Source organism: Rhea americana, unplaced genomic scaffold (genome assembly GCF_003343005.1).
Source record: "Rhea americana isolate MKP2758 unplaced genomic scaffold, rheAme1 scaffold_13, whole genome shotgun sequence".
Classification (NCBI taxonomy): Eukaryota; Metazoa; Chordata; class Aves; order Rheiformes; family Rheidae; genus Rhea; species Rhea americana.
The window spans coordinates 5,255,642-5,274,919 of record NW_028185372.1 but is presented as its reverse complement, the minus strand read 5'-3'; the positions used below and the strand labels follow the sequence as shown (position 1 = coordinate 5,274,919).

At 36.8% G+C, this 19,278-nt stretch overlaps 1 protein-coding gene across 1 annotated transcript in view; it reads left to right on the top strand.

Annotated features, from left to right (window-relative positions):
• The window catches only part of HCN1 (hyperpolarization activated cyclic nucleotide gated potassium channel 1), a 194,224-nt gene that overhangs the window by 147,479 nt on the left and 27,467 nt on the right, over window positions 1-19,278 (top strand). Inside the window, exon 7 of the mRNA XM_085297700.1 lies at window positions 2,964-3,110. Coding sequence (XP_085153826.1) covers window positions 2,964-3,110 — 147 coding nt within the window. The remainder of the gene's footprint in view (window positions 1-2,963; window positions 3,111-19,278) is intronic.

Here is a 19,278-nt window from a genome sequence, read left to right as displayed (position 1 = left end):
AGATCTGCACATGCAGAATCCCTTACTTCTCACTCCCTGGAGAATCCAGTTCTCTGCAGTGTCAGGTAGGAGCAAGGCTGAAAAGGCAACTTCAGATCAAAGAATAAAATAGATTTAGCATAATCATTTATATTTTTATTGTTGTTTTTCCAATGACTGGAAGTTCCCATGTGGCATATAATAGCTTAAAAAAAMCATAAACTTGCTTAATATTCTAGAACTAAAAAGCGATCATGACTGGATTTAGTTAGTGACAGATATCAGTTGTTGAAAAAAACGATCAAGTTAAAGCTTTTGAGGAAACACTTTATATTAGTACTCTGGTAGAACGGAAAGAAGGGAGAAGTAGCATGAATGATACAGAATAYGGGTTAGAATCACATTGAAAAGATTAGGCAAAGATTCTTTTCAGAATGGTAGCGCTAGTGTAGTGTACACTCACAACATTCAGATCTCGACATGGAAAGAGACCTTGGCAGTATTTTAGATAGGTAAATATTTCTGGGAACAACTTCCTAGTTGTAGATTGGAAAACAAATGCTGCTCAAGAACATCAGAATGCAAGTAAATTGGGGTAGAAGGGTAGAGCTCCTGTGTGAAGGAGCGTATTGCAGCCTTGACCCTCTCGTTCATCAGGTTGTGCCCTTGTGTTACTCCACGTGGTACGTTACCTGTCCTGCTTRCGTGAGGACACAGCAGTGGAGGGCTGGCCACAAGCAGGAAGTGGATATTGTGCAGTGCAGCATCTTCTCTTTGGCTTTGGTTTGGAGAAGCTGCAGAAAAACAGAGCACGGCAAAGTTTCTGGGATTTTTTCACCACCTCAGTGAGATATACAGAATACTGGGAGATCTAAAATCCCATCCCTCCAAGTAAATCCTTACCTAGATTAGCTGCATCGTATTAGTAGCATAATTTTAGAAGCAATATATTGTTTGTGCTAAAATATGACTGTCTTCTGGAGTCCCAGAACTCTCATTCACACCCCGAATACATGGCGAAATTTCTCCTTATCAGAGCAGAAACCAATGATGAGCACTCAAATTTGAACCCTACTTTTAAGGGAAGGAGAAGACTTCTTGCTTCAGAGGTGCAAAATAGCATTGGAGAGGTTAAACTAGATTTATATACTTATAATACATTGTTAAATAGTTAGTCTCAACAAAATTACTTTCTTCTCATTTAAGGAATGTGTGTTGTACACATGACTCCACCTAATCTTATGCCACTTTGCAAAGCAAAAGCTAATTTCAGTTCCAGAGGACTGAATAGCCTTCAATTATACAAGTTTAAAGATGTGTGCTACAGTTCATGAGGAGTGCATGTACATTACAAATTCATTTAATTGCTCTACAGAGATGCTGATCCTAATTAAGGCTTCRCTGGCTTTTTTTACTGAAAACAGAGTTAAAATGTTAAGCATGGAAAAAAAAAGAAAAATTTAAATGAAGACGRTTTGCATAAGGAGACCAAGTTTCTGCCAAGCTTTAGTTTACCTGTAAACCTGGAAGGGATTTTTTCTTTCTGTGTCTCAGCGCCTTAATCTCCTTCGAGTGAGTCATGGTTGGGGACCTGAGAGGCAAAAGTCTCGCTCCGATGGTATTTGTCAGTTTGCAGTTAAGGCAACTTTCCCATTTTCTGGATCTCAGGTGTGTCATACAATTTTGTACAGTACAACTCCGTGGATGTTAGTTAGGGACGGTCTTTTCTGAAAGTTATGCTTTTCAGAAGGGCTTCGGAGTCAGGCGGATTTGGGAGCAAACAAAGCAGGAGACAGSACAGAAGAGTGGTGGAGACAAGGAAGCATAACATGCTTTCCTGCGGCAAATGGGGTTCTCGGAGACTCCTGGGTCCTGTCAACTCTGGTTTACCCCACCTTTTTTCTTTTTTTTTTCTTAATGCCGTGGCTAGTTTTCCAGTTCTACAGTTACCTCTATCTTCCTCTCCTTCTCCTAAGGGAGTGCTTTCTCCTTGGTTGATTACACAGATTTTAATGTTGTTTTTTAGTCACCTTATAAACAACCTTAATGCAGCATATGCATCTCTTGAAATTTCAGTCCTTAAACTCTGAATGCGGTAGTAAAGTAGCAGATATGCACTATATACAGTTTCCTTGTCTGCCTGCATGGAATGAGCTAAAAATGGTGTTTATGTGCTCTTGGAGCTATGTATAGCTGGGAACTTAGGGAACACATGACAAATGTGAGGGTTTGGCTTCTAAAACGCAGGCATTAATGTGGATAGTAGCACCACCGCTAAAGCAGTTGCTTTTATTTTCAGTTGTTATGTTGCCATCTGAGCAACAGTACTATTAAGGTAACTAATCTTTTTGTAGGAGTCCTTTGATGTATACATTAAAGGTTATCCTTKTAAAATAAAATATATGAAGTGTTCAGCATTGATAATTGCCATTTAACAACAAAATGTTTGAGCAGATCTATGTGTCATTAATGTTGCTGTTGCAAATCCAAAGTCCTGATAAGATTACTGATATTTACTACTAGCTGATGCCTCTCCTCTTTATTTATACCCCAACTATAAATCAAATGATTATAATTGTTTAGAATAGAAATTTTCTAATATAGAAAAGATTTCTATTTACTTAATTCCTTAGTTTCRTGAAATTCCTATAGTGATCCTCTTCTCATACTTTTGCATACTATGCATACTGCAACTCTTTTTCTTTTTGTTGTGATCTTCTGAAATGGCTTTCTAACTGCTTGTTTTTATATTGCACCTTATCAAATATATGACAGTAGTTCTAGGTGTTCATATTTGAAATTGGCAAACTTGGCTCTGCTGTTTGCTATCTTCCCTGAACATACTGAATTTTGGATATATTAGAAATATTTTGGAATTTGCATTTCTTAAATGGATACGTGAATGAACTTTCATTTTCTAGATGCCTGTAGAAAAACTAAAAAGTTTTTCTATTTTTTAATTCTTTCTTTTATTTTCCCAATAGTACAAACAAGTGGAACAGTACATGTCATTCCACAAGTTGCCTGCTGAAATGCGCCAGAAGATCCACGATTACTATGAACACCGCTACCAAGGCAAGATTTTTGATGAAGAAAATATTCTCAATGAGCTCAATGATCCCCTCAGGGAGGTAAGACTGAAGTATCCAAGCAGTTCTTCATGGTATAGAAAGCTTTCATGTCTTTGCTATTTCTGTGCTAAAATGCTATTTCAGTTTCTGTTCTGTAACATTTTATCTCATTTGACCATCTACCTGGTCAATGAGCRACCAGGAGAATGAACTTTATGTTAGATTGGATTGATAAAAAGAAATACTCATGTTTACRCTCTCTTTTGAACCAATCTGTCAGTCATTGCCACACAAGGATGTAAAAGAGAGTAAAATCTCRTTCTTAGCTGTTGAGGCAAACTCCAGTGTACATGTTGCTAAGATTTCTTTACCCTCTTCCTCTTCTGTCATTCTTTAAAATAGAGAGAGGCTGGACTAGAATGGTCTTGGGTGAAAGCTTTGTTCTACACTCCCTTCTTGCTACCCAGAATATTAGTGCAGATAAAAGCCACTAGTGAAGGGAGAGAGCTGCTTTAGTTCACTCAGTGAAGTAGCATCCTTGGCTAGGAAAGTTTTTACTTGRAACCAAGAAGCTGAAAATAATAACAGGATGTTAAATCCATCAAAAATATCTCTTTTATTAAAAATCCAATCTGTATTCTGGTTTTGTCTTTAATTATTATTTTCTGTTGGGTGGAAGCAGTTGGAATTTTCTTCTATAAGGTGTTTGTGTGGGAGGAAGGCAAGGTTCATCTAGCTGAAACAGCTACCTGCTTAATGCGAGTATAGGTCTGACTGTCTTCTCTTGGATAATATTCATGCCTGACCTACTCAGTGCTGTTGTTTCGTGTTATCAGCTGGCTGACATCTTCCACTGAAGGAAGGATAAAAATAAGAAGTTGAAAGAGAGGAGAAAGCATAAGCAGGGAAAATAAAATAAACAAGAAAAGGGGGAAAAAAGAGGAGGAATGTGATGAATCCTGTGCAATTTTCAGTGATACCAAGTAATGCATTTTAATATCCCTGCCATGGGAGGGATGGTGCTGAATTCAGGCATATAGAACTCCCTACAGAGCACAGGATGACATCTGTACTTTTGGAAAGATATGCGAGGGTTTATGGTTTTTTAGCAGGGTTTGCAGAATAATAAGAACATAGGTCTGTAAGGGATTGTCTGCACTGTTGAATCCAGCTCTTTGTTGTGAAAAAGAAGCATATCGTATAATCTAATTCCAAAATCAGTYGAATTCCATATTTAAAATAGTTGGCATATTCAAGCTATATCTATAAGAAGTAGTGCCCTGCCTGTTCAGAAGCTCTGAGACCAGCTGGCACAGTTTGACCATGTCCATGTTGTTACAGTCTCATAGTGGCCTCCCTCCCTACGAACTGCCAACTGGGAATGGTGAACTGTGCTCAAAATTGTTCGGTCAGTATTAGATGGTCCAAGTCAAAGTCAGGCCAAAYCATGATTATCCTCACAATTTAACAGTATAGGTGATTGAATTCCAGTGCCTGGGCCCATTTAATTCCCTAAAATAGAAGTAGCCTCAGAGTCCAATCATTATTATTATATTTTGGATTTGTAAGTGTTTTGGAGGGCAGATGGAGGGCTTTGGGTTTTGTACTGTCAATTTACCCCGAGCTCCCCTTGCTGACTTTTYAAATGTCATATGAGGAAACAAAAGGAGAATGTACCATAAAAATATATCATGTGGGACAGAAAAAGAAAGCCCAGAAACTATCCCTASAGTGCACTGACAGTCAAAACATGAATCTCGGCCTCTACTAAAGGAGTGGATGTATATACAGGCTCAGCAGTGACTGACATCTGAAAAAAAAGTTTAATCTATTTACTCTTTTAGGGAAAGTATTTCTCTGAAAATGAACTACCCGTCCACTGCAAAGTCTTTTACTGGCAAAAATTTTCAGTTGCAGCACTAATTAGCTTTCTTTCCTTTCTATCCATCCCCATTCCCTTCTCTTGCTTTCATTCATTTTCTTTTTTCCTCTTTCTTTCTTTTTTTTTTTCTCTCTCTCTCTTTCCCTCTCTATTTTTTTATATATTAAGACTGCAAGACAAATTTGGTCAAGCATAAAAAACAAAAATCACTTTTGGGAAGAGATCAAGCATGGAAAATTTCAAAAATTAATGAGCCGTTAAAAACATAGAATAAGAATGGAATATCAGTGAAGGAATGGCTTTTGATTTTATTATTATCATGCTGCATGTAGCATGATTTCTTTGTTTTCTGTATTGTGTAAGGAAAATTTATCCACCCRGCAGAGCGCTTTCGTCAGAGGTTACAGTCAGGTTGCACACTGTCCACAACACAGCAGTTGTTCCTGAAAAATATCAGGAAAAATGGAGAAAACTGGAAAGTGGCAATGACAGACAGAAGAGGTTTCCCAAGGATTCTGTCTGAATTCTGGCAGCAGCTCGTATGCTGTGCCCTGAAAACACCACTTAGATGTTTGCTTAGTTTAGCAGTTTCAAATACTATTTTAGCTACCACTTTATTATACACACTTTTGTATTGCAGGTAGTGGCTTTTTGGTGTGACTAATCAATAATAAATTAAACTCTTTTAAAGGCAGAGCACAATTCTTCTTGATATTAGACAGCACATTTTACATGCCAATAATTGCATGAGGCTATAACATCCAGGCAATAGCACAGATACCCTAATTATGTCATTCAAGAATAAATATTTGCTGCATTTTTTAAGTTCTTAATGAATTTTGTATTTTATTATACCTTCAGTTTAGTGGGGGTGAGAACTGAACATTCAGAGTCACTGTCGGACATACTTAGCATGAGTTTCTGATGAAGACATTCAGATGAAACCACTATTTCCTCACTTACAGTAGGCAGAAAAGAAAAAACTCACACAAACTACTTAATAATTATAGCATGAATATCACCAAAAGCCATTAAAAAGTTGCAGTGTTTTCTATTCTCCTTCTTCTCAGCCATTCAAATTTACTGTATGGGCTGAAATTTCCCACAGCTTGTCTCTCTGTAGAAKTGTGACTTCTTTGTCCATAATTTAAAAATTTGTCTTACTCATTTTTAGTGGAAAACTAAGTAGGAAGGWAATTATGCGTTATATAAATAAGATCTTCCAACTATTAAAAAAATAGAGGCAAAAAATTAGGAGTAAAAATCTGTTATAAAATTAATTCTTACATGATCAACACTACTATTACAGTTGTATAGACTTACAACAGAGGTAAGACTTTTATAACCATAAAATCTGTTATAAAATTAATTCTTACATGATCAACACTACTATTACAGTTGTATAGACTTACAACAGAGGTAAGACTTTTATAACCATAAAAAAGGATCGATGGTCATTTGGCTGTGTTTCTGAAAACTTCATATGGAATATTCATAGTACGTTTGATAAATGAAATAATGATAAGCTGAAAATAGATGTGGTGCATATGTGTGGGTGGATAACTTTTTTTTGGTAACAAAAAATATCATGTTTATTATGGAGAATAAGCTAGCTAATTTAGCTACCTAAATTTCCAAGGCTCTTCAGTTGTTTCAAATCTGAGTAAAGCATACATTTCAAGAAGTAGCTGACCTATATCAGTTAAGAATAAGCTTGAATTAACAAAAAAAATTCCCCTTAATGACAGGAAACAAAGGTAGATATTTATTAGAAAAGGGGATTTTAAAACCTTATCCTCCCCCTCATTAAGTTAGTTGCACAAATTGAGTATATTAGTCACATGGTAATGTAACTAATTAGATTTTCTCACCTCTACACACACAGACTCTATGACCCACACATTGCCATGTGCGCCGTGCTACTGCCTGCTTGTAAGAATTAAATAGTGTCTTTTCATWAAATTCAAAACATTTGCTCTTATTGAAAAGCATATGGCATTTTTCACAGGTAGACTTCTCTGATAATAACTGTCCAGCATTCCTGAGAGTCAAATAGTCAKCAGACTCCTAGCAGTTACCTGTTCTGTACAAATGGATAATATAAAATTGCTTTAGACAGGCCATGCGGGRTTGTATTCTTCTGACCTACCTTTGTCTATATAAAAGTTCAGYGTCAAGCCTAAGCTAATTATCTAGGCTCACTCTGCACCTCCCTAATCCCTACTTACTGTAGAGAAAACCTAGATGACTAGTTTAGAGAAAAGGCTGCATCTTTACACAGCTGATGATAGTGTGATAAATCCCACCTTTATTAACATTTGCAATTAACAATCTCCCTCACTCATCTCTTAAGGTAGCACTTAGCAATTAGTAGCAATTTGCATGTTTGTCTTGTATGCATATTGTCTTTGGTTCTTCGTCAGAGATACCTGTAAAGTTTTCTAGAGTTTCTCACTTCTTAATTCTGAGTTTTTGCAACCTAGATGCTTGAACATCATCTGGCATGACAAAGTCTTAGTCCAAAATGAGATCTTTGTAACTGTTATAATGCAAATAGGAGATGGTAGATGATGAGAAACAAACCATACCTAGAGAAATCTCTTCGAAAATGGCACTGGAATTACAAACATTAAAAGACACATGTCATACATAAGCAGTTTCACCTAAGAACAGAGCATAAGAAGAGTCAAACTGGTTTGTGTTCAGGGTCCGTCTAACCCAATAGCCTCCCTCCAGCAGCAGTGGTAAGTGGACGCCCAGAGAAGAATGAGAACAGGGAAGGTATAATTTTTCCATTGATTTCTCTCCTACACTCCAGCTATTTTCAGCTCAAGGGATTTTATGAGCCTGATGTGGTTTCTCTAGTATTCCTTGAGAGGTATCCCTTCCAATTAATTATTTACTGTCCTCCAGAATCTGTGTAATCTTTGTGCATCCACAACACCCTTTGACAAGGAGTTCTCCAAGTTTACACCCTGCTGCATGAGGAACCACCTCCTTTTCTTGGATACGAACCTGGCTACAACTGTCTTTTGGGGTTTGATTCTTGTACCAACAGTAATGATGAAGTCAATTCCTACCCACCCTTTGCCTGCCAGTCATGATGTTGTAGTTTTCTATATCCCTTCTTGTACTGTATTTTTTGAGGCAGAACTGTCCTATCCTGTATAATCTTTCCTTGCACAGAAAACAGTTCACCCCCATGATCACSCTTTCCCAGCTCTGCTCTAGCCTTTTTGAGATGAGACCACCAGATCTGTACCTCCTATAGTGATATTATAGTAATATGAGGTATTTTTTTCCTAACAATTCCTAACATTAATTTGGTATTTTTAGTCACTGCCAAGCACGGAAAATACATTTTTATGGAACTATTATAACTGTAAGAGCTAAGTCCTAAGCGGTAATGGATAGATAACTATATGTATTTGCCTACATGCATCACTTAGTGTTTCTTTCCATCCTGTAATCTTCCTATAAGAAGCCCACTTTAGTTTCTTTTAACAAGCTTTATTTGTATACATTGCCCTTTCTGAAGTCAAGCAGTGAAGTTCTTGGCCTGTATTGTTACCATAGGGATAGTGTATATAAGTACATGATGGGACCTGTTATAGACTGATGAATCAGGTATAAAATTCTAAAAAAGATCCAGCACACTGCTTAGTATTACATCAAGAGTTGCATTTTGTGACAGTTCTTATAAGAAACAGACTCTCATAACAAAATAGTATAAAGATTCCATTATTGGATTTATAATTTGCTAACAGTAATTACATCTAAGTAAAAATATGACTAAAAACAAAACAGTTTGGTACGTGTAGACAAGTATATTTTTTTAGAAAGTATTTAGTACTCTTAAAATCAAAATTTAAAATGATCAATTCAGTAACTTCACTCTTCTTCCCAATTAATTTTCTCATTTTCCCCATTAAAACTTACTTCTTTTTATAATATCTTTCCTTCTGTTTTATATTTATCTTTAGAGATCACAGAATTTTATAGTTGCATTAGAACTCTGTACTATCATCCTGTGAGCAAAGGATGAGACATCTCCAGAGTCAATAGTATGAGGCCAAAATGTGGTGTGATTACAGYACAGTAAACATCAGTCTTTTTTAATAGTGCAGTCATCATCATTTTTGGATACAGGCCATCAAACATTAAATTAATAACAGAAAATCAAATTAATTTATTAAAAAACAACAAAGTGTCAGAATCAATATTAAATTATTGAAAATTTCAACTGCTTTGCTTCCATAATAACTTATGTCCATAAATTTAAGGTCATAGAAGACTGAGAGGTAATTGTTTCATTATAATCCACTGTACTTTAATACATTTTTTATATTCACTGGAGCTTGGGTATGAAACTTGAAGAGGAGAACAAGGCAAAATGCATCAGAAATGTAGACATAGACATAGAGTTACTCATTTGGGTATATCTTTATATAGCTATACAGAGAGAGTAAATACTTATTTATGTAGAGCATAAAAKTTTTTTTCACATAGACATAGATAAAACATAGCTTTAGTCTGTGCTCTGGAGCACTGAAATCATGGATGAACTACGCAATACATGAATCTTGCAAGGTAAATGATGATATACTATGGCGTTGTTTATTCCATAAGTGCTAAAAAAAAATTGCTATTTTTCTGTGTGTGTCAAAATAATGGTCAATATATGSAAGGCTTAAACAAAGCTCTAAAAACCCCTTAGAAAAGACGATGATTAAGTTTTAWAAATTAAAAAGAATAATTAGGCCATTTTAATTTTGGAAATGGGCAAATGATCAGCAGTCACTGAATTAGTATTTTAAGGTGCTGTGCCCTACCTAGTGTGACATAGTACCAAACAGTACATTTCAAACATGACAGTTCTTTCATGAGCTGCTCAAATATACCAATCAAAATTTTAATTTTGATGCAGTAGTTCATTTGTTTCTTAAAGGGGTAAATTCTCTGAAAAAAGTGCCAAAAGACTTAGATGCAAAATGCTAGTTAAGCACACCAAGCTGAATGCTGTGATTCAGCAACATCAAAGACAGTTACAGAAAGTAAGCCCAGCCTGTATCTGCGGCTGTATGACCTGCTAGTCAGGCATCTGCGGAGCAGGATCAGAAAGAAGGGCCTTCAGCAAGGGCAGCGACTGCTGTTTCGTTCGGAGACCTGCAGCTAGTGCCAGCAGCATGCTGTCCTGCGGGGGAGAACGTCTCACCGCTGCTCCAGGATCGCACTTCCTGGTGTCCGTCATGTCTCCATTGAAAGGAGGTGAAAGATTGTTCGTGTAGCTGCTACCACGTAATGTTAGAGGGAGGGGATGGGAAGAGGCAGGCAKCTTTTCTATTATTATTATTTTTCATGTCGTTTCTGCTAAAAGTCAGGAAAAGTTAATACGTATTAGACAGTGCTTACCACAGCATGTTCATTCCTATTAGAGCTGAATGTACTGTTGCAGTTATAAATGAATGTACTACTGCAATTATAAAGGGAGTTGCTGATTTCCAGGAGGTTAAAAATACTAACAAAGTACTTTAGATGTCTTCTGGTGTGGTTTTCTGTATGTAAACACATTCYGTTTTAACACTGTGCTTGCTTTTTCTTTGGCTAGTGTTCTCTCTAGGACTTGGAAATTTTTGGCTTATTCAGCTAATACTATGTGATCCTCTGCCTAGTCACAGAATTATGGCTCTGAGTCCTTTTGTGAAAATGGAACAGAAGTTAACAAATGTTCCTCTGAATCTTTTAGGAAAATAAGTGTAAATCCTTCTTGATCCAGTGGCTGAAACTACATGATCTGTTTTAATTCAGGATTAGGAGCTGCAGGATCTGGCTGCAAGATAGCAATCTACTACTGTGCAGCAGTAGTACCTGCCAGGTTTGCCCTGCTGTGCTTCTGAAGTAAAAAATCATCCTCCCTGTGTAAGGAGAGTGTGGGCAGGGGAAGGGAGGAGCATCTTGCAAGAGGCACAAAGGTGACGGATGCAGCCCTGATCTGAGCGGGAAGCTAYGGTGCAGACAGGGCAGGGATGCACAGCAAGGATGTGTCCTTGCCCCTTTCCAGTAAATCTCTTTCTTGGAAATGGTGAGAAGGAACATCTTTTCCTTTTGTTTTCACTGTGAAATTTAAATTGTGGACCCAGACTCATTTTAAATTGTTTTTGCACCTTGTTTGTTTAGAGTTGGTAAAAAGCATTTAATACAAAAGTTTCTGAGTTGAGTGGGCGCCCTTAGAAGATGCCAGTCTCTGTGAAACTCACCATAAAGAAAGGTTAGTGTTGGGATTTACCAGCAAGAGGAGATAAATGTGCCATGAACTGTCTGATAGAGAAGAAAATGCAGGTGCCTGTTTCTATGCACTCACCACGTTATGTTACCCAGCTTGCATTAGGGATGGTAGTAACAGCATGTAGAAGGGTACACAGCATTTTCTATGCATAATTTGGAGTTCCCTTTAAAAGCATATGGCAATAAAGGCAAGGCAAAGAGAACAAAAAACAACAGAGCATAAAATCTGTCCTGAATGCATGCTGATAGATATATTTTTCAGTAGATACACCGGTGATTTAAGAAGGTAAATCTTGTTAAATCTGCGGGGGATATGCAAGTTAAAGTGTTGCACATCATGGCAATGCTAAATCTGTGTTTTGCTGTTTTTCTAGTTTCACTCGAACAAAGGAATAGTGCATTTTTCAGCACAAAACTTGGTGTCTGAACTGTGGTTTTGGACTGTTGTTATTTAACAGTAAGCAAATACTTCCATTTTTTTCCAAAAATTGTCTCACTTCCAAGTAAGCAAAAGGGAATACTGATTTTTTTCTTAAGTCTTACTGCCTGAAAAAGCAGAGGCTGTACTCCTCAGTGCCAAAACATAAAGTTTTTAAAGCATAATATCCATATAAGACCCTCTTTTGTTAGAGTCTTTATGTAAGAGATTAATAGACATGAGGATGGAAAAAAATGTTTTTATTTATTCACAAAGTGTTCTTCTGATATTGCACGTTGGCTTTTCAATGGGCTCCTCTATATTTCCTTTAATAGTGCTTGAAATAACTTACAAATGGACAGATAATGGCATATAGTGTAGATCTTACTGCACAAAGTGTTGAATTACACTTATTTAAAGATGTGTGTAACACTGAAGGAACTTAGCATTTGATTTTTTCAGCGGTTAATGAAATCAGCCTCACCTTGGGGCTAAACTGCTGTGACACGCTTTTGTTAGAGACTGCAGAATTAAAAGCTGGTGCAAAATGTGCAATCTGACACCACGAGTGCGAGTACAAACTGCCCGTTAGTTCCCAGGCTGAGTTCAAGGTAACAGTTGTACCTGTTGCACCCTTTCGTGGTATCTTCACAGCCGTGGGCAGGGGTGGCAGTGGATCCTAACGTGACCTCGACAGCAGTGAAGCTCCTGCGGGGAGGAGTTTTCCTAAGAGATTTCCCAGCTTGTTCTGCTGGAGTCTAGTGAAAAAGTCAACTTCCCTTTTCCTCTTTTGTCGAAAGTGAAAACTGTGGCACTTCGGTGCTTGCGTGAGAGGATAATAATAACGGGACCAGAGCACGTGCAGGTAGAAATTTTACGAGCTGATCGTTGCACGTTTGTGTGTTCTGGTTACTGCAGCACATTTGAAGCAATGGATGGTGCCTTGCTGGAAGACARAATTATTTTGTAGATAAGTACCCTGTACTTTATAGCAAAGTAAATATCTTTGTGATTATATATATTATAAGGGACTCATTCTTTGTAATTAACATTTTTCCTTATAGCCTGGATTGTTTCAGCCAATTATTATGTAGCGAAGCATTGTTTTCTCTACCTAACTTAAAATTAGGAAGCAAAGATGAACATATGTATGCATGTGTGTGTTATTTTTTTTCCTGAGAAGAAAATGTAAGGAAAAAAATAGAACTTGGAATCACTTGAAAAATATACCTGATCAGGGCATGCTGTGTGGTGGCTGGACAGCAGATTACCTGGGAAATGTGATAGGTAGTATAGGCATCCACACCCATATAACAAAACTCCAGGCTCTCCTTCTATCACTCATTGCTACACATTGTATAGATACTTGCATATTTATGTAAACAAACATTTTCAGAGTAAGGCACATTTTACCAGGAGTAGAAAGTCTTCAGTTAGTAGGGGTTGAAAATAAAATAGCTTGTGATTATTAGCATCTGGCACAAAATAAGGCATTACCAATAGAAAGCAAAATGCTGGCACTATTATGTGTAAGTGCCTTAAAAYGTGACAGACCTTGAAAGGAAATAAAAGCCAATGACATCTGTAGAGGTGTTGAGCAGCGCTGGAGGGATATGTAGCTTGCTTTGTCATTCTCTAACACCAGATACGTTCYGTATAATATGGATACTTATAGCACTGTGACAAACTTAGAATGTGAGAAAGAGGTTAATACCCTTCCTGAGCCATTATTTAAAGTTCATAGCTGGCTTATTTTTAGGCCACCATGTGAGAAGATGTAAGCTGAAAATAGATACAGATCATGTGTCCTTGCAGAATATAGAACATCAGGACATTTCATTTCCAAAGAACATAATTGGGACTGGGAGCAGGCTCTTCTTTCCTCTCACCTTTTTACTTGTAGATTATAACTTTAGTTATACAAGCACACACTTTTACATTAGTTTTATTAACCTCTAAAATATTTAAGTGATACTAATTCCAAATATAGTTCTAATGGTGCACATTATGTTGAAAATACAATTTGGACCAAAAAGCTGAGCCCTGACCAAGTGTGTGTGTGTGTGTATGTAAGCATATAGGTATGTATGTAGATAATTAAATAGGTAGATAAATGGATGTACACACATACACGTACATCTATGCAAACACACATGTGTATAAGATATTTGTGTGGAGAAAAATGGGAATCTGATTACTATATAATACTTTGTCAATACATCTGCATAGTACTCTGTAAGAATGTGTGTTGCGTTACATGCTACTGTGTGGTCATTATGTTTCTCACTGCCACAGTATATCTCAATACACATTTCCTATGCTACCARTCTGTGGCTATAACATATGACTTTATGAAGAACAGTAATGACAGGTTTTTAAGGCCTTTTCTATGAAATAAAATCAGTATAGATAAAAGTATTCATAAAAGCAGAGATTAAGATATAGTCTTAAGATAATTTGAAAATCTTTCTGAATAAATGATAGGAACATATTTCTTATGGAAATAATCCTCAACGTATATTTAATTCATAAAGTGAGTAATGTGCTTATACTTAAATRCTATTAACAGTTAAATAAATGTTAAACTTTGGACCAGCAGATGAACTAAAGTTGCTTTAAAAAAGAATATGACTGATGTAAGGTGTGCCACTGCATATTCACATATTCACACTGCATATTCCTGCAGTTGGCAAGTACTATGAATATGAACTAATCACAGTTTCTGAGAGCGCTGTTATCGTTAGGCTCCCTAGTTGCACGTCTAATCCTGGAAGGAAGGCCCAGGTGCAAATATTTAAAGCCTTAGTGATTGCATGCAGAGAGGAAGCACAGCACAGTTACTAAATATGGATGATAGAAAGGTACTGGTATCTCCCCTGGCTTCTTGGGTATGTAATTTACATAGCCACTTCCTTCCTTGCTGCTAGAAGAAATATATTCAGGATCTACAGATACTGAGGATGTATCCCATGCATCCTTGATCTGTCAAGTCTTGACTATGGTTTGGCTGCTAGTTGTAATATAATTATTTCTTTGATACCATACACTCTCATTTATCTTTCCTCCACATGAGCTGCTGCTGAGGTGGTTCATGGTGGGTTGCTACTTGCACTCCTCAGAATTTCTTATGTTCTTTACACCTCCTGTGCTGCTTACACATCTCTTTTCCCTGCAGCTACCAATATTAGTCAAAGTGGCACTCTTAAGCAAATTCTATCTTCAGGGCTGTCTGGCTGTCACTCTACTGAGATATTCCCAGAGACTTCATTATCATCTTTACCATCTGATTATCTGTCTTCTGGAGCTAGCTCTCCTTGTCTCACCCTTTCATTTGTAACTGATCAGCATCCTCATGTATCGCTGCAAAACTGGGCCCCAGAATATATCCTTTCATTATTTTACTACTTCTGCAAGCTTGCAGTCCAGCACAGTGGCTGAATTTGGGTCATGACTTCCTTRCATTTCTGTCACAAGTTGCTACTTACAACATAACATCACAGCCCCTGTGTCTGATCCCACTCCAGTACCCTTTTCAGTAGTTTCATTCAGAAGGCAATTAAAATGGTTTCATAATTAGTTTGTCCCTGTTCACATAATAAATCTGTGACGAAGGCTGGATTCAGAATTAAAAAGGGATTGGGCATCCACCTTATCTTTTTTTAATATCATTCTGGTATATTTAGATATGTACATATATAGCTGACTTTGTAAATCTACTCTGTTCTAATGCATACACAACAGTCATTCAGAGTTCTGTCACACATTTCTCTCAGAAATCTAAATAAATCTTCAGCTGTTTATAAATATTCTTTTCTTCCACTTTAAGATATTGTTTATATATAAATAACAATGTTTAAGGTTTTTTGTGTTAGAAGAAGCTAGGAATTTGTTGTTTATCCTGTGTCATGATATACAGTAGGACTTCATTGAATAGTTACAAGCTAAATTAGAGGCAAACAGAAGTTACTGAAAAACATTAAACATAATTTCAAATTGCATATTTCAAGCTCAGCTATCTGTTATTTATCCAGTATAATCAGTAAGATTTAATTTAAGCCACTTAATCATTTTATAGAGAGAGGCTTTGAACCAATTGGCTTTTAATTCATAATAAGAAGTAACTGTTAACCTAGCAATTAAGAAGATAACAGTATTTCTGATCCAGAGCTCTTAGAGAGCTTTAAAATAACTCAGTGAACAAATCACCACTGATTTTTAAATAACTGTTTTTCTGGTTGTTGTTGTTGTTATTGTGACAGCTAAACTGTATATTTAAGGGCCAGATAGAGCACATTCTCTTGAGAGCTACCTCAGTTACTGACTTAATTATTTTGGCCRTTCAGGTTTGCAGTGCAGAGAACTGGAGAAGGAGGAAGACAGAGGGAGAGATAAGATGGCAGAAAGAATTTCTTGCCTGTTGTTGTAGTGCAAACAATAAATTCTCACTGGCAGTATTCCTAGCATCAAATTCTACTTTTGAGTAAACAAGTACAAATCAGAATTAGTCAACACACAAATTTATAGCCAGGTCGTAACTTTATATTTCTCCTAAGGTGTCTTGAGCTTTTCCTGCCACCCAGTTCCTTGTTTCAGTACTGTGTTTTAGCCTCCAGTCAGACCCCTACTACCTTCAAGTACAGACTTTTCCTCCCTACCTTTGTCTGCACATCATTATTTTCTTTATAGCCTGCCCTTTGCACAGCAAGGCAAACTAGATTGCTCTGCTGTCACATGCAGTTTTACATTTTGACTGGATATTTTTACACAACAAATTTTGCCTAATATAAGTCACAGAAATGTAAGTGTAACTGGATGCCTTTGTGAAATTCTATCATCTCTGTCTTCTCTCCCTCTTTTTCTTTATCTCTTTCTCATATGCAACTACTCTTCACTGCAATGAGGTGAAYTGAGCACTGTCATGAGAACAGCAGCACTCTTTTCTGCACATTTCTGAAAAAGGATAATTTTATTCCTCCAACTGAGTAAAACCTCATTGACTTCAGTGGATATAATAAGTGCTCCTCATTCAGAATAGCTATAGTAGCATTTGAGCTTCTTTTGGGAAGGATATAGTAGAAAAGAAATAGTAGCTGCCACACAGGTCGCATACAAGGTCAATCACAGATTTATTGGTGTYAGCAAATGATTTCATTGTAGTTTCMGTACAGATGCAYAAGAATGAATATGGTTTCCAGAATCATCAGATTACTAGATAGAGGAGGTGACAGGAAGCTTCAGAGACCATGGAAAACCAGTGCGATAAATTATATGAACCCATAAGCAAAGCAGACTAGATAGAGTTTTGCATTTAGCATAGCCAACTTTCTCCTGTTCCTTAATCACTGTTTCATAAAAACAGGAGATTTTCTTCATTTGTTGTACAAGGAACATGATGACTGATTCACACCTTTCTTCTGTGTACTAACACAAGTTTCTGAAACAGAAAGGTACCAATAGGATTTTGTAAACTGTGCATCACTGAGGATTCGTCTTTCTGTCACAGTTTATCAAAACACATGTTTAAATACGTAATCTCATTGGCTTAATGGAACAACGTAAATATTCAAAATGCTTTGCTAAAACAAGATTTCATTGTCAAGTGTCATCTACCCAAGACAGCAGTTAATAAATATAGTCTTAGCTGTGTATTTCTCACAGACATGCACACACACGAGAATGAACGTATTAGATTACTCTGTGACAGAAAGCTGAAATAGTCATCATTATATTCATTTTCAAATTACAATTTATTTATTCAGTTAACAAAAGAGAGGTTTCTATAGCAACTGCTGTTTCGCAGTAATCACTTTGAGTGTTACAAATGGTGAAGGAAGAACTTCAAGAGGCAGAGTTTGGCGAGCTAGCCCAAACTTTAGGTCCTTATCTGAATTATCAGAACTTTAGAGGCTTTTGAAATTAGCCAGCTATCTCACAATTACAYACTTCCTTTAAACATTGCCTGTATCTCCATTCTCATTTTGATACTCATCCTTTTCCCTGCTGGAAACCAAAATTAAAAGGCATAGAACATTTCAGAACATTAAAGAAGAGTAATGCTAAATTCACTTAAAAAATAGCCCAGCTCAGGAATGGATGGATGGTCAGAGGATTGAAAGCGTGGTTGGGTGCTGTCTTTTTTCTTTTTCTTTCTTTCCTTCTTTTACTCTTATTTAATCTTCTAAATGTATTAAAAGACCCAGAGAAGGGAAGCATAAGATGCTCAGAACTGCTCTCCCATAAGCTCAATTAAATCAATTAACAAGCTGAGAAAAAGATGGATATCCTTCATCAGACTGACTTTATTGGAGGTTTGGTTGAACCATATATTCTCGAAAGGATTATCCTGTCTGCATTTCAATTTAATGTAATAATAATTCTGAAGCATAAAAAATGCATATAAGGAGTTGAATAGAAACTTTTCATCAAGTAGGGAATGATAGAGAAGTATGCAGAAGGCCAACATTTAATCAAAGAAGCCAGAAAAACAATCTGTCAAAACTATATCCCTTCAGCTTGCAAATGCATAAAGTTTTCTTTCTCTTAGGAAACAGCAATACTACCATATACTCTGACAGAATCCAAGCAGAGGATTTCATTTAATGTTTGGCTGGAAARCATATTTATTCTCCCCTTCTTTTTGTCTACATAAGTCAGCTATCTCACAGCTGGCTGTAAGGTTTTCTGCACCTGGGCAATAGTCTGGCATCAGGGTCTTGGGGACCTCGGTGGTTTGAAAATGTAAATACACATCACTGTATTTTCAGGATTTGTGCTTTGTCTGAAGGTCAAACGYGTGTAGGTTACCTCAGATCAGAGAATTCTTGGGCTTCTAAGATACAGCCACAGGGTAGCTACGTGTCTTGAGGCTAGAGAACACAGTCTTTCAAAGTCCTGCAATATCCAGCTGTGTTAACTGAGCATCAAAATAGCAAAAACCTGAAGAAGAGACAGTCATCTTTCTCAGCGTAAGTGTAGACATCAACGATGGTGTCCAAGTGCATGAAGTACCCTATTGTAAGTGAAGTCCAAGCAAGGTCTCCATGTTAAAATTGACCTTGTTCCAGCATGCAGACAGAAGGTTTATGTGAAGAACTGAGCTTGGCCACAAGTGAATCACTAGTCTTGTATTTCCCTGCAGAGAACTCTAGAAGAAGATCAATGTAACTGAAAAATGAAAAAAGTCATGGAAATGCCATTGAAAAGGAAATATGTACATATGCCACTTTTACTTATCTGAATGAGCGAAATGTTTCTAAGTAATAGATTCTGTATAGATGATTAAATGCAGTGTACCAAAGCAAATTGAATGAGCAATTTCAAGTGCACCAGAAATTAAGAATATTGTATCCCATTGCTCCATATGGATTTTCTRGCATTAAACAAGTTGTGAGCTGTGTAGTTATTCCCTCAATAAGGATAYGAATCCTAGTAATCCTGCTAATCCKAATCTTAGACTGCCTATTGACATAAGACTTGTAGAATTTAGTATCTGTGAGATACCTTCTTTCTGACGAATTTAACCATAATTGACCAATGGATTAAAAAGTTACAGGGAAGCATGAGCACATACAAATTATGACTCCTTAAAAATCAGATTAAATATATTTAATCTCTCATATAYCCCCCTATCTCTCATTATCATA